Source organism: Aythya marila (genome assembly GCF_965140915.1).
Source record: "Aythya marila genome assembly, chromosome: 24".
NCBI classification, from domain to species: domain Eukaryota; kingdom Metazoa; phylum Chordata; class Aves; order Anseriformes; family Anatidae; genus Aythya; species Aythya marila.
Window position 1 is genome coordinate 6,469,083 of NC_139065.1, and position 16,331 is coordinate 6,485,413.

At 40.6% G+C, this 16,331-nt stretch overlaps 1 protein-coding gene across 5 annotated transcripts in view; it reads left to right on the forward strand.

Annotated features, from left to right (window-relative positions):
* The window catches only part of KCTD20 (potassium channel tetramerization domain containing 20), a 35,059-nt gene that overhangs the window by 7,262 nt on the left and 11,466 nt on the right, over positions 1–16,331 (forward strand). For 2 of the 5 annotated variants that reach the window (XM_082778374.1, XM_082778373.1), the window contains one exon: positions 15,821–16,020. In XM_082778374.1, coding sequence (XP_082634500.1) covers positions 15,870–16,020 — 151 coding nt within the window. In that variant the 5' untranslated portion in view covers positions 15,821–15,869. Of the gene's footprint in view, positions 1–5,974; positions 6,077–15,820; positions 16,021–16,331 lie in introns of those variants that run through there. The other 3 variants (XM_082778372.1, XM_082778375.1, XM_082778376.1) reach the window with 3 other exon arrangements.

The following is a 16,331-nucleotide window of genomic DNA, read 5'->3' on the forward strand; positions in this document are numbered from 1 at the left end:
GCATTAGCAGTAGGTAGTAGAGGAGCATTCACCTCCCAGAATAGTCCTCATTTCAGATCCAGTAATGGGGACTGTGAATACGTCTACCCCTGTCTCTGCAACAGCCTCTCCATTTTCAAATGTATGTGTAAGGCTGTGGTCAGACATGCTGTTCTGGCTGCTCTTGAGTGAAAAGGTTACTGTGACTCAGCTCTGCATCATGGCTCCCAGCCTACTGCAGGTGGTAGTCCCCTCACAGGACCATACGATGTGGCTCAGTCAAAAATGCCCAAATGAATGTATTGGACAGCAAGGAAATAAGTTGATGTGTAGTTTTGCTGTCCTACTTGAGAAGCAGTGATAAACATGTGATGTTAAGATGGTTCACTTTCAATGTACCGTGTAAAGTATTGAAACAAGAGCAGGCTAATTATGCCTGTTTGCTAGTACTAGATGAGCAAGGGGGAAACTGGATTTCTGTTTACTGTCAATTATAAAGCTGTAGAGAGCTTAGTGCATTAGGGCTATGCTATATTTAAGTATACCCCATCTGTCTGTCCCTATTACAAAATGTTCTTTGATAAGATCATGGAATGAGCTTCTCTCTCCTCTTAAAAGCTGGTTTGGAAACTCAGTTTTCTTCAGAAAATTGTTTAATATGCCATGGCATCCGTATCTGTCTTTGCTTTGCTCTGTTAAGTCATTCCAATATCGTTTTGAAGGTGTTGTGAAGATCTATGGGAAATGCCATTTCACCAGTTGTAGAGTGGAGTTAGTGCACTTCAGAAAGATGAAATTATTATTAATGCCGCAAATAGAATCTTCAGTCTCTCACCACATTTGTTTCAGACAGCGTTATCTTCAATTAGGAGACTGTCACAACAGAATTAAAAACAATTCAAAATAAAACCTGTTGTGAACACAGGCCAGCCAGTTCAACAGTCATGAGACTTAAAAGCTTTGCTTATCCCTGGAGCAGTTGAAGCAGTGACAATGAGCATTCTGGCACCCTCATGCTGCCCTAGCTGTGTCCTGCCGACAGGGGGGACCCTGCTGCTGGTGAGTATGCTGAGACTTCTGCCTGTAACTCTGGAGTTTTGCACCAGGCTTACCACCAAGAGGGCCATTTAATGATCACAGAATCACCTGGGTTGGAAGAGATCTCCAAGATCACCTAGTCCAACCTCTGACCTAGCACTAACAACTCCTCCACTAAACCATATCGCTAAGCTCAACATCTAAAAGTCTTTAAAAGACATCCAATCTAAACTTCCCCTGGTGCAACTTTAGCCCACTCCCCCTTGTCCTGTTGCCAGGCATGTGGGAGAATACAAGTAGACCAACCCCCACCTCGTTACAGCCTCCTTTAAGGTACCTGTAGAGAGCAATAAGGTTGCCCCTGAGCCTCCTCTTCTCCAGGCTGAACAATCCCAGCTCCCTCAACCACTTCTCATAAGACTTGTTCTCCAGAACCCTCACCAGCTCTGTTGCCCTTCTCTGGACTCGCTCAAGCACCTCCATGTCCTTACTGTAGCGAGGGGCCCAAAACTGAACACAGTACTCGAGGTGCGGCCTCACCAGAGCCGAGTACAGGGGGACAATCACTTCCCTAGCCCTGCTGGCCACACTGCTTCTTATGCAAGCCAGGATGCTGTTGGCCTTCTTGGCCACCTGAGCACACTGCTGGCTCATATTCAGCCGACTATCAACCATCACTCCCAGGTCCTTCTCTGCCTGGCAGCTCTCCAACCACTCCTCTCCCAGCCTGTAGCTCTGTTTGGGGTTGTGCCCCAGGTGCAGGACCCGGCACTTGGCCTTGTTGAACTTCATGCAGTTGACCTCAGCCCATCGTTGCAGCCTATCCAGATCCTCCTGCAGAGCCTTCCTACCCTCGAGCAGATCGACACACGCACCTACCTTGGTGTCCTCTGCAAACTTACTGAGGGTGTACTCGATCCCCTCATCCAGATCATCGATAAAGATATTAAAGAGAACTGTCCCCAGTACTTAGCCCTTGGGGTCTCCACTGTTGACCGGCCTCCAACTGGATTTGACTCCATTCACCACGACTCTTTGGGCCCGGCTACCCAGCCAGTTTCTAACCCAATGAAGCGTACACCAGTCAAAGCCATGAGCAGCCAGTTTCTCGAGGAGAATGCTGTGGGAAATGGCGTCAAAAGCCTTAATGGTGGTTTCTAGTAAGTGTCTTGCTTAGTTGATGGCCAGCTTGAAAACAGGAAACTCACTTCATGTAGTCTGCATTAAGAGCTCTAAAATGTCAAGGTTTTGATCATTTCTGGTCTGGATTGAGTTGAAATCTTTGGGTGAGAGAAATCTTTTTTGTACACTAATAGAACCTTTAATTAGCAGGCTCTGCAGTAAGTCCTATTATCTTCATCTTAAATACTTAATAACATCATGCATAAGTTCTGCTATTGGAATAAAATTTATTTTTGAGTCTTTTGGATTATTCAGCAGAAGAGTAGAATATTCCTCACAAGAACAGACTGTGAAGACTTTCCTTAAAAAAAAATAATAATAATTTTAAAAAATAATAAAAAAAAAAACGTAATAAAAAAATCCTAGCCTTTTTTTTGCTTGTTGTCTTTGAGATAAACACTCTGAAAGACAGTTGCTATTTTGGTTACAACATAGATGGGTTGTTTGCTTGTCAAATTAAAAATGGGCAGGAGTGGACTGTTCTGGAATACATTTCAATTTTAGAACTTTTCACTTTCAAGAGCAGCCTTATTCAGTGCCCAAATGGATACTTTTCCTCTACATGAACACTTCATTGTGTGTGTTGAAATAGGCATCGTCTCTGCTTTTTCAGTTTTGTATTTTCTGTGGTTATTTTCCTTTTTAAGTCTCAACAAAATATGTTTATGGTTCCTGGCTAATTTTGCTGAAACATAACACTAGCCAAATATTTTTGTGAAAGTCTTATTAGTCACATAAGAAAGAGCGTAATGGAATATTCTTAGAAAGTGTTTTGACTATGCTTGGTGTGTAAGATATTTATCCAGACGTGTAAACAAAGCAAGAGGTGTCTTGCCAACATCCCATCCTAAACCTCAGTTATTTCGAAGTGTTGAGCAAGATGTTTTTCCACTCTTGGAAACAAGGTATCAAGTCCTCTGCTGACATAAATTGACCAAGTACTAATAACTGGCGTTACCCAGCTGAAATCATCACCCCACACTCTTGCGTCCCAAAAATAACTCGGGGATGAGCTTTCCTGAAGAGCTGCAATTGTGCTAAATAAAACTCCTCTGTTTGTTTTGGTGTAGGATTGCTTTAGTGTTACTTGCAGTTTACTAATGCAGCCACTCTAAAATGTAGGCTTATGTAGATTTGTTTTGCTTTCTGTTGTTGTCTGTGGCTTAATGTGTATTAAACAACTTGCTTGATTCAGTGAACTCAGTTACTTCCACAGATAACACAGCTACCCTTTGCTTCGCTTGTACCTCTGCTTGCAAGGAGTGTCCTGGCTCTGCAGCTCCATGGTGCGGCGGTAGCTTCAGTGGGTTTATCTGAACTGGTTTCCAGCTGCTTGTCTTGCTGACTGTTGTGGTGAGATACGGCAGTGTCTGGTGGGGCTGCCAGATAATTACCCCAACAGGGATCCCATACCAGCCTGTCTCTTGCCAAAGTTAGGTAGAGGATCTCTTGTGCTGGGTTACAATGCTTTGAGTTTTGCCTCATTTCTCAGTGCTGCCCTTGTAGCCTGGTCCTGCTCTTCTCCACTGGATGCAAACTGTCACTGGACCTCTAGTCACAGACCGCAGAGCCTGGTCTGGAGCACCAGGAGAGCACCAGGTGCTTGTGCCGTGGGTAGTGGAGCTGGCTTGCTGGGCCTGTTCCCATTCCCATCTCCATTGTACAGCCTGATGTCAGGCCTGGAAACAGGCAGGGATGTGGGTAGATCAGAGCTTATTCAGATAAATCAGTAACCACCCAGTTCCTCCAGCTTCAGTACAGGCTACCTACTTTTTCAAGGCAGGACACTTTGAAATTTAATTGCATTTCACTACAACAGTATTTAGTTGGTTGTTTTTTTTTTTTTTTTTTTTTTTTTTTTTTTTTTGCGGGGGGGGGGTTGTTGCTTTTTGTTGTTTTTATGCTGTGTTCTCTGTCTTTATGAATTCTCCTTAGTTAATAGCTACTGTAACTGCATTCGACTTTCAAAAATTTGCTATCTTTTATTAGTTTTCTCAAGCTGCTGCCATCTAATTGGTTAAAAGCGAATGGCAGTTGGAGTTGTGGCAGATGAGCTAGGAATGAGTTAGCAGTTACTTGTTGGGATCTTTTCCAGAGTGGGAAGGTGGAGTCTTAAACTGCTCACAGCGTTTCCAAAATAAAAGTCATAGCAAGTAGGTGCTTTGTGTTATGGGTGAAATAACAAGTAACTTTCTGTAGGAAACTAAAAGCTCAGGAGTGAGGAGAGGAGTTTTTATTTATTCTGAGTATTCTCTCTAGCAATAAAGCAATCCACTTACATTAAAACTGTTATGTATTTCAAAATATACTGACTGACACGCAGGCCAAAAGCAGATAGAGTAATTTAAGCTTCATGGTGCTGCAGGCTGGATGTTGGGCTGCAATATAGGGTCCTAACACCAAAACTGCATGTGGTGGCAGCAACTCCAGGTTATGTGCTTCAGGTGCTGCCTGCAGGTCCTGACTCTGCTACAGGCACTGTACTAAAGGAGACCAGAGGGGGTGATGGTTCAGCCCCTCAGGTATGAGCTGATGTGTTAGTTTGTACCATGCTGTTTATCCTCCTTTCTGAGTTTGGGGATGAATGCTCTAGTACAAGTTGCATTGCTCTCAAGCACTGTGTACTCTACGTGGAGTTTCCATAGTGCTGAATTATAACCACCCATCTAACCTTGTGTGGTACAGTGTGCCTTAGTGTCTCGATGCTGCTGCTCTTTCTTGTCATGTCCACCAACCTCCTTAATAGAGTACAGGTACTCTATTGCACTTGTATCTAGATAGACTAGATAATTTGATTATAAAGAATTAAATGCTTGCCCCCAAACCAAAAATAATACTGAGTGCATGCAATACATTGTATATGTATGTACTGTATAAACATGAGTTACATGGTAAGTTAGTGATAATTTACTTTTATTGTGTTGGGTGGTTTTTTTGTGTGTAAAATACCTCTTAAGATGTTTTTCATTAATCAGCTGCCATGCAAAGTTCAGACTTAAAAGCTTGTTAATACGTACACGTTGCCTTATCACTGGCATGAGTCAGGATTAAAACAGTTTTGTACTTCGTGTTCTATTTCCATTAAAGGTGATATATTATTGATGATGTATACTACAGCTAATTCTGTTCTGTGTAACTGCATTTGGAGCAATTTCTGGGCAATCCAGATAAATCAGTAATGTGTTCTGTTGCTCGTAATGTTAAGATCTAAACTGGTAGAGGGTAACATTTCTAGACCACATAAATGTCTAGTGCTTCTGCAATGCAGTGCATAGACAGCAGAGCTCTGAAGGCAGAAGGCACTTGTTTATGGGCACTCATTAGCAGTACATCTACGCAGGCATTGACATATTAACTCATTTCCAGTTATTGCAAACTTTATCAGGCTCAAATCTAAGGTCTTCTAAGCTGTGGAGTCTTTGTGCACATGGTTACATACGTATTCAGAAGTTCTGGTAGCTGATTCCTTTCAGTCTGTCTAAGAGACGTGTGGCAGATGAGTGGCAAGAGTAGTATGTTTAACCAGACAGCATCAAGAGTTTAATGAAACTGCACCTTTTCTACCAAAAAAACAGGAAGAACTGGGAATCTGGAGAGATTCAAGGTGGGGAGGAGAGTGGGTCCTGAAAGTAGGAGGCATAAAATAAAGCTATTTGTGACCATTTGGATTTTTATATTCAAAGTTTTCGTGGATCAGCTGGGGAGGACTTTTAAACTGAAATATTTACATGAATCAGACATCTGGGCTTTGGGGGAGTGACCGTAGCAGTACAAACTGTTTAAACTCTGAAGCTTTGCTGCAACTTGGTGCTTCCCTCTATTAAAGAAGGATTTCAGGATATTGGTGCTGGTAGCACTGAGAACATATGAGCTGCCAGTAAGTAAGGAGCTGTGTTGTTTGGGTATTGTCAGAGGGTTTGCTCCAGAATTACAGTAGGAAATGTGGGATATTGTCTGTTCAGCAGTTCTGACTGTTGCAGGTACGTCAGACCTGGGGTTATAGACTTCAGAAATGCTGTTGTTTTTATGCTTTTTTATATAGCTTATAATTCAGAAGATTTGACTTCTGTGGTGTAGCTGTAGGAATTCATGTGCATTTGAGACCAAGTTAGATTTAACTGCTGAAGAAGAAAAATTGAGAAAGAAAATAGCATTTTAAAATCTTAATGGATAAGGGAGGTCTTGCTTATATACTTTGTTGAAACATGTTTTCTTTTTCTGAAATCTTTCTAAATAGCTCTGCCAAAAATTGTGGAACAGACAATACAGGATAAAACTGTTGGCTGCTGTTGTTGCTCTTGTTGAAGATTTTTGTCAAGTATTTGTAGCTTTATCTAACACAAGTGAAAACAAAATGTAACTCTGGTGTCATTTGGCCAAAAAACTTATTTAGCACAATATTATATATGTTAAAAAGGAAACAATTATTATCCTGCTTATGACCTGTTACAAACATCTTTCACCAGGTTTTTCCCCCCTACCCTGGTCAGATCTCCTGCCTAGAAAGGATGTCTATGTTGGCACATCCAGCTTAATTTAAATTGCTGACTGAATTCAGGTGGACAGCCCTAGCAAAGCTGTCATTACCATAGTGTTAAAATGTTCTTTATGAGGATCAGCTATCATTTTTCATATAACTATTTTTAACTAAATAGTGAAAATGGCTTTTATAGGTCACCTGGCCATGCTCTCTAATGCTTGTACCCTTGCACCTCTTGGGGAGGGAAATAACCCTAGCAAAACATTAATCAGTTGCCTTGTTCAGAAACTGTTTCCTTCTGAGACACCCAGTGGTAGGACACTATTAGATGCTCTTCATCATTCCAGTTAAGTCTGCTATAGTATAACTTTCCTATTTTGGAAAAGTCTGTAGTAGGGTACTGCAAGTTAATAAATTGCAATGAGCTTTCTGCATATATGAATCCTGCTGCTGATAGTTTGGCAAAAGATATGATGCTGTCGGTGTGGGGCACTGATGTGGCTCAGTGCTATCAGCAATGATATGAGCTTTCAGCAAGTAAACCAGTCACTTTCAGTCATGGAAGAGCATGGCAAACCATGGATCTTATATCAAGGTGTGGACGTGCAGTGTTAAGCCATTAAAACCATACTGCAGACTGTAGCTTTGAATTGGAATTGTAGAAACAGTAGATTTTTGTGAAGACTCAAGTAAACGAGTAAGTCTGTAAACTTTGCTAACAGTGAAGCACTATGCACAGAATAGGAGAAAACAATTGAGCATTTCATCAGCCTTCTTGCTGTCTCTTGCCAGAATTTGCAGGCTGGCCTGCGTTGCATCAATCCTGCTGGACATTATTTTCCATCTATAATTCAAAGCCAGATGGAAAATGAGTCTACTATATATTTATAGAGCTATTTCATAACAATGGAAAAGCCTTTTGTAATGTGTCTGTGCTAGTTCAACCTATAAATCACTCGTTTATTGTCTGGTTATGTTTGTACCTATAACAGAAAATGAAGTGAAGGTCATTAGCAGGAATGAGAAAAGCACGTTAAAGGCTCCAGGTTGTTTTTCTTTCTGATGCAATTTGGTCGAATGCACTTCTGTGTTGCTCTCCTATAGTACAGGCATATCTACAGGTGCAAGTGAGTGGGCAACATCAGACCTGACAAATCTCACATTGCCTTGAGCATTTGTGTATGAGTCAGCCTCACAGGGCAGTGATGGGGGCTCAAGACAGTTGTGGCAGCAGTCGGTGTCTTTCCTGCTCTGTAATCCAGCGTGCCAGATGCAGCTTGCTGACAGATTTTGGCTCTGACCAGTGAAAGGTGTTAGGGGCTACAGGATCTGGCATTCTGCTATAGTGGAGAGTCCGGGTGTGTTCCTCAGGTCTGTGCATGAAGGTACCATTGCCCAGGGCAGCCGGGTGACCCTGGCTTCCTTGCTTATGTGACACCTTGCCCGTGGCACTTTCTGAAAGAGAAGAACTGATCTCATAAACAAGTTTTATACTCAAAAGAGAGGTAGGAAGTGAGGAACCAGATTTATACTTGACAACTGAAAAAAACGTTTTTTGGGGAAGAAAAAAAAAAGTCCCTAAGAAACCTTCAGAATCTGCAAATGTTTAAAGACTATAGAATTTAGCCAAAAGCAGGGAGGACAAATTAAAAGCTGGAGCCAAAAGGGTTGTATGTCAGGGCATAAAAGAGAATTAATTTTTGTAATTCATTGGAATTGATTACAAACCCTTAAGTTAGTTGTCCAGAGTTGAAGTGAGGTGTTAGAGAAAATCTTGTCAATTTGGAACCATGTGATGTCTAGAACAAATGGAAAAAAAAACAGAGTTACAATGCATGGCATGTGAGAGAAGATAAACATAGAAATAATAGGACTTTTTTCTTGAAAGAAAAAACACGGGATACTAATTTGAAATGCTTTATTTAAATTGGAAATTGGCAAGCTAAAACAATACTAAACTGGAAAATCTGTTCCTGTGTGTGCACATGATATAGACGCTTCAATAGCAGTAGCTTCAGGCTTGTTGCAAAGTTCATTTTTGTCAAATTTTTAAGAAGTAACTGATTTTTTTTTCACTGTTTATCTATTGTTACACTAATTGTTAATTGTCATTGCTTTAGAAGAAATGCTTTTCTTGTGATGTAAATTGTGGAATACTGATAATGTGGATTCATCAACCCCTTTCTTGCTTTTGAGTAGGTAAAGAGTTAATAGGATTGTGTTTATTTTCAATGAACTTGGAAAAGTAGCTTCTTGCAATTTAAACTCTAGATGGTTTTATACAAATTACATTAAGGATGCTTTAATAGTTTTCATAGTTACTTTGTCTATTCCAATTTGTTAAAGGTGCTGTGATTCCCTCTTCCTGGGAATACAGAAGGGTACAAAGTAGAGCATGAGAATCATAGAATATCCAAGTTGGAAGGTACCCACAAGGATCATTGAGTCCAACTCCTGGGTCCAAGTCAAGGTGAGGCCACACCAGTGCAGAGCAGGACAGTCCCTTCCCTCGCCCGGCTGGCAGTGCTGTGCCTGATGCTCTCCAGGGCCCTGCTGGCCGCCAAGGCACTCTGCTGGTTCCTGTTCAAGAAGGGAAGGGAAGCTCAGTGAAGGCTAGAGCAGGCACAGGCTAGCAGTTTGTCTTTTTTCCTGTGCCTTTTTGTACTGTTTCCTTTCCATATGTTCTCCATTTTATTTTTTAGAAATCTTAACAGATTCCCAAATTAAAGGTGTGGAAATGAACAGAAGCTAGAGCCAAATTTCTTAGGGTTTGACTCTGATCATGCATGAATGATCATGCAATTTTCAAGCCCACTGTTTTCAGGGGTATATGAGTGATAACCCTCATATTTACAGAATGAGACCCTGGATATGATCTCAATCTTTAAGAGAGCAGAAACTTACTTTTAGCCTTTCTTAATGACTGGATTATTCTCTCCTGCATGGTCCTCTGGAATGGTTTCTTGCTGGGGAATTTTTATTGCCACTGAACTGAGCTGACAGGCAGTACAGCTTTTTCTTCCTCATTCTCTCAGGGGAAGTATGCATGTGGTGATCAAAGGCAAACATAACTGTTTTTATGAAAATTAGAAACTTGGACAGCTGCCTCCTTACCAATATGAGCTTTTTTTCATAACAAGTGTGATTTTTGGAATTTGGTTATGTAAAAAGAAAAAAAAGCATGGGGGACACAAGAGCAGATCCATCTGAGTGAAGGTGAATGTGAGTTGCGAGTACTACTACATACCTCAGCCATGATACAGGACTGACACAGATCTGGCCTCAAGATGAGAGCTCTGCCTATTGTGTACAGCTCAATGAGGCCTTGGCCCATGGGTCTCTCCTAACATGGGTATCCCTGGGCTCTGCTACATCATGGTGGAGGCCTACCTGATGCTGACTCACCAATCCTTACATACAGGAAATACTTCTCATTATTTATCCAAATCATGCCAGTGAGATTTCCTTTTCTTTTTCTCCAGAAGAGGAATTCAGTCATAGCTAACTTGTTTTTCTGCTTTTATGTTTTAAGAAACATTTTGCATGTTGCAAGGATATGTTTTAAAAAAATTGAAGCGAGGCTAAATTTTTCTGAAAAGTATGCCATTATATTAGAAATACATCTTGTTCTAAACTAGTAGACTGTAGAATTAGGTCAGGCACACCCTGAATATGTGTGTTTCCTGCTTGCTCATATTTCTGAGAATTGTACGTGGGAATGTTTTTGTAGATTTAAAGGAGTGTTGTCACCTTAAAAATGTGTTGTTTAGAGTTTTATTTCAGTCATCGTGGTTACGCTGTGGTTTAGTAAGTGGAAGATTGCTAACCATCTGATTCACTTGTTCAGCATGGTGGTCATTCTTCACCATTTTCAAACCATGTGATGAATTAAGGTTACTTGCTTCTACTATTTCTGTCTTCTGACTTCCTTCTTGTCATGCTAAATGATAGTAAAGCAGTGCTTAAACTGTCAGAAGTTACAGTAAACAGCTTTGCTCTTGAACAGAATTTGACAGCTTTTCATGATTTTTTTATTTGAAGTTTCAGTGAAATTCTCAAACTATTCTATAATTGCTCTTGAAATAAAAATTAAAAAAAAAAAGGGTAAGGATAAGGAACAACTCATACAATAAAAGGTTACAATCCAGCAAGTATGTTCTGATGGTTTTTATCTTTTGCTTAATGAAATGGTCTGCAACTAAATCTTTGTGTTTTTTTTTTCTTCTGTTGTGTTGTTGTTGTTTGTTTTGTTTTGTGGGTTTTTTTTGTTTGTTTGTTTGTTTTTTTCTGGAAATGTTCCTGTATTTGTATTCTTCCTCTGCTCACATCACCTGCATGCCGTTTATGTTGGTCTGAACAAGTTAGGCCATTTAGAATATTTCACTCCTAATAGCTGGGTGAGGACTACACCTTGGGAAGTACATTTGGATGTCTGTTTGATTCATTAGGGTGGGGAAGGATAATCTTTTGAAGATTGTCCCAGCCTTTTTACGTACTGGTATGCTTCCTAATTTCTTAAGGATTAAGTAGAACAAGGATCAGTCTCTTTATCTCTGCAAAAGGCTTATAGCATGAATTGTGTTTGCCAAAGATGCCACGTCAAATAAGACTTTGTTTCTAATTCCTTTGAAACAAAAATAAGTATCCCTGCCATATTTTTCTCCTGACAAAATTGTTAGCTTTAAACAAGCCCTAATAAAGATGACTTCACCTTGACACTCAGCATGTGATTTGGAGAACAGAGGTGGTTCTTGGATTGCACAGCTCATTCTTAACATGGTCTCGTTCTGGAGGGAGGAGAGACCTATGTGCTCCAAGCTAAGCAGAACTGGCACTGGGAGTCAGATGTTAATTTTGATTTTTCATTGTGATGGTGATTTGCTTTCCTAAAAACAAAAATCACAGCCTATTTAGATCTGATCTTCAGTGCTGAACATGGTGCTAGGCTTTTGATGTTTGAGTTCCCAGCTCCTAAATCCAGCCGTCTGTGAGTCCTCAGTTCCTCTGCAAAGTGGGCCCTACCTGGCCACTCCAGATCTGAGCATACAATTGAGTTATTGAGAAATGAGCTAAGGAATTAAGGGTATTTGTTTACTGTTTATCATCAGTTCTGTGGTACCAGGCTATTCACGCTTACCATGTGGTAGAAATGTGCATGGAAACAGACCTCAAAAGAAGATGGCACCCTGCAAGTATCTGTCCTGCTAACTGGAAGTTAATGCCTGTGCACAGCCAGGGAGCAAGGATAGTGTCTTAAAAGTTAGAGTAATGCCTGGTTAGAGGGCCTGATGCTCTGGTTGCTCCTGCAGATTGTCTCTTCTTTGTCCTTGTTTTCTCTCATAAAAACTTCCCTGCGGTGCTTCCCAGGGCTGGTAGGAGGAATAAGCAGATAATATGTATAAAATCTTTGAAGATGAATAGTGCTAATAATTATGTATAGGTATTCATTCTCACCCTGGGTAGTTCACCTTGATCATAGGCATGAAAAGAAACCAGGATATTTGTAAGCTGGTCAGGTTTGAGTATGGCCTTTTGAAGTCTATGTACTAGTTTCCCTTCTGGGTTATGAGCATGACTGCAATGTATCTGTCATGCTAAACAACTACGTTGGGTATTTATTATATCAGCCAGATCCAAGTCATTAAGGAATGCTTCCTTGTTTGCTTTAATTCTTCTGACACATAACATAGGATTTGGACATGCTGAAAGGGGACAGGAGACAGGAAAATGTCATTAGCCAGGCACAAGTTTGATTATCAGCACGGCTGAATATTCATCTTTCTGTGGATTAACGACAAAAATCAGGCTTGATGCTGATGAGAACCACCACAATTGTGAAGAGCATTTGTTTTTGAATCTTCTCTTAGCTTGTGCATCTTTCACTGGTGCTAAAAATAGTGTAGTGGAAAAGAATGAGAAGGGTTTTAACCAGCTGAGGCTTTTTTTTTTTTTTTCCTGAAATTCTGTTAGGCAGATTAAGCAAAAAAGGGGGAAAATGAAAGTAACATAGTATCTACATATCTAATAATACTTGTGTAAATGGTTTATAAGATACTGCAGCAGAAGACTGAATGGCATGCAGAGTCTCTTGAACTGTGTGTAGATTTAATTGCAAAGCTTAGAGTGACTGCAGAAAAGGTTAGTCTTGTTACAGATTGCTACATTCATCAAATCCAATTTGATAATTACGAAAATTCAGTTTGGGTGTTTCACGCTGTTTGACATCAGTTAAATACTGCTTATAAGGCAGGCTTCTTGTGAAGTTATAGAATGTATGTGTTTCTTGATAAATCTGCTGTTTGCCAGCATAATAACTGTTTATTGGTCTAACTCCCTACCTTAAGTCTTCCCTCTGAAGTAATGTATTAAATAATTAAGAGATTGTTCAGGTGCCTTAAGGGGAGCTTGTTGGCCAAGCTGCATTGACAAAGCTGTATTGACAGAAAGAAGCATAAGTAAATTTTATGCTTACCAAATTTGCTTCATAGAGTTCTCACTTCACAGAGCAAAGTCTGTTCCCAAGAGAGCATGGTGGCATCTCAGTTGTATCAGGGAGCTTGTTTCTGTATGGAAAAGGTGGGGTAAGGAGGACCCAGGAGGCTGTTTGCATACTTCTGTGTGACTAGCCAATCTCGAGCACTGTGAAGGGCTTTTCCAAGAAGATCCCTTATCTGTGCTACAAAGACCTTGCATTTCCCACATCTCAAAACACCTTTGCCGAAGTAAATCAAACTGCAGCTTTTAAAAATATGTTTAAGCTTGCTGTGCAATACCAAATTTTAAAACATTTTGGTCAAAAAATATAGCATAATCATAATGTATGCCATTCAGTGAATGTTTCAAATCACAAAACCCACAACATTAGTTGTATAAATAGGTTAATATCTGCAGTCTGGAAAGCTCTGCTTCCTCACAATAATTACAATAGGCTATATAAAATAGAGGAGCGGTTTATTTTTGCTGTTGCTTTTGAAATTGTCAATTCTGAAATAGATTTAAAGTCCTTTTTTTTTTTTCCCCTGAGGTTTTGTACAGTCATGTGTTTTAAATTGGGGGTAGAGGGCTATTTCAAACTTTTTTTCTGCGTGTTCTCTGTTTAGTCATTTACACAGATTGTTCCTTGGACAGTAGGTTTATCCTGTAGTTGTATGAGTGGGACAGTTTGTGCGATGTGCATGTGATTGTTATGGTAGTGCGTTCTGCTTAGATAGTGGGGACTTTATCCTTGTGGGTCCCTTCCATCTCAGGATATTCCATGATTCTGTGACTCCACAAACCCATGGCCCACAAGAGGACTGCTGGCCTTTCTTACTACCTCTTTGCTGCTCTGACACGTGAGAGAAGAGGGCAAAAGATTGCAGGGGCTTATTTTCAGCAGGGTTGTGGTGCCCTTTACTCAGGCAACAGGAGATGGATTTGTGCACATGTGAATGCAGGCAAGGCAGCCTTGAGGTTTCTGATGAGACTGCTGAGGGGGCTCCCTGCGGTGCACATTAGCACAGCTTAGAAAATAGTGGGAGAGGGTTTTTTTGGGATGTGATGACAGCCCCAGTCAGTGCTTGGTAATTGGTGAGAGTGGGATAGTGAAGAAATGCATGCTGTTAAGTTTGCTGGAGCTAACATGAGCCTTGTAGGCTCCTCTTGTTGCTGTTCTTACCAGCCAGGGCCTTAAGAAAAAAAAAAAAAAAAAAAAAAAACTTTTCATCTGGTTTTGCTGATGCCTGAAGTCTTCCTTCTGATGAATATCACGTGATGTGTAAGCAACAGATTTTCTAAAAATATCCAGATAATAATGCTGACAACTTAGTATTTGCTTTAGGAAACAAGAGGAAGCAATGCTATCCCTTTTAAAATTTCTAATTAAGAATGAAATGCTTTCACAGACTGCAACTAACAGTGGGCTTGAAACTGACCACTGAACTGTTCATACTGTCTTTATCGCCAGTATGTTTTGACCATAAAGTTTGCCAACTCTTATTTATCATTTTGTTTTATTAGACCTGTTTTTTGTCTGGTTTATGTTGAGCCATGTCAGTGCTCTGCCATGCTTTTTAGCTGGCGCCTGTGAGCACAGGAGTCTTCAAGCAGCCAAGAAAAAAAAAAACACAAAAAAACAACACGGGAGTTGGGGGAGTGTTACTGGGTAAATTCATTATGAAGGAAATCAGTGCTTTGTGTTTGAGAGAGTGAAAAGAAAACACTGGGAGCCAAGAAAGGAGAGCTATTTCTTGCCCAAGGCAATAGCAGGGGAAAAAAAACTGCAAAGGGGGAGAATGAGGGAAAGAGACAGCAGAAGCAATCTATTAGGAGATACAAAATAATGGAATGAAGTGAGAACAGAGCAGAAGAGAGTCTTAAAAACGGGAACAAGAAAGACGAATTTACTTGAGGGACCAGAACAGTAAAAAGGAAGACGTTTAAGAGCATATTCTGGAGTGATAATTAAGATTTGAATAGTAATGGTTAAAGTGCTGTGTGTAAAAAGGCAGAGTCAAGGTGTGATATGTATAAGGCAGCTGCAGCCATGGCTGTTCTACTTTTTTGTAGGTCTGGATTGGGTTCAATAGCGGGGGTGAGCACTATGTGACAGGAGGGGGATAAATCAAGAAGGAGGAAGACGAGAAGTCTGGGAGTAGGGAATCTTCTAGCCAAACCTGAATGCCTGAGCTTTTGTCTGGGCAACTGTTACAGTCCAGGCTACAGCAAAGTTAGAGAGCTCTCTTTTGCTAGTCCTGGGAATTGAAAGATTCATAAATATTTTAAAGGGCTGTAGTTGGCTGGAATTAAGGCGATGGCCAGTAAGTTACTTGCAGGAACGTGTGTGATCTGAAGATGTCAGTGGTTTTAGACTTCAAAAAAAAAAATAAATAATAATAATAATACAAAGGACTATAGATGAAATAGACCCTTGGTTACTTTAAACCTGCCTCCATCCCCCCCCCCCCTTTTTTTTTTTTTTGGCCCCTCTCTAGGTTAGTGTAGGGGCATGAATAGCATCGCAAGCCTCTCCAAAGCTCAGTTAAGACTGTAGAAATGCCTTTTGACCCTGAGGACTTTGCTCGTAGTACCAGATACAGTGAATTGAGCTTTGCTGCTTGAGAACTCCTTCCAAAATAAACAACATGGTGTTTCTTCTCCTAGCTCTTCTCTTAGGAAACGCAGTCAACACCTAACATCACGGAGGCCCAGCATGAATGTTAACTGTGCTGGTGGGACAGACTGGTCAAGAAATCTGGAGTCGAGCTGCTCTGTGGAAGATGTAGCTGCAGCAGACCACGAGTCAGGAGAAAGTAATGTGGTGCTAGGAGGTCATAGCCCATCTGCAGGTCCTAGAACTGAGGGTGAGGATAATGTCTTTACCTTATGCTAATCTTCAAGGGAGGTGTGGTGTGGGGTTTTTTTGTTTGTTTTTTTTTTGGGGGGGCGGGGGTGTTCAATTTTTAGCTATGTGTTACTTGTCAGCATTAGGCATACTGTGTTCATGTATTCCTGGCCTTCTTTAATTCTTGTGCTCCTGCTCTTTAGCAATGGAATCCATCTCGATTTAATAAGTAGCATTAAGCATAGGGTAATTCTTTATCCAAAATGCAATTGCTGGCTCAGTTTGAAAATACAGCCTAGCCTTATGTCATGTAACATCATTCTGACAGTT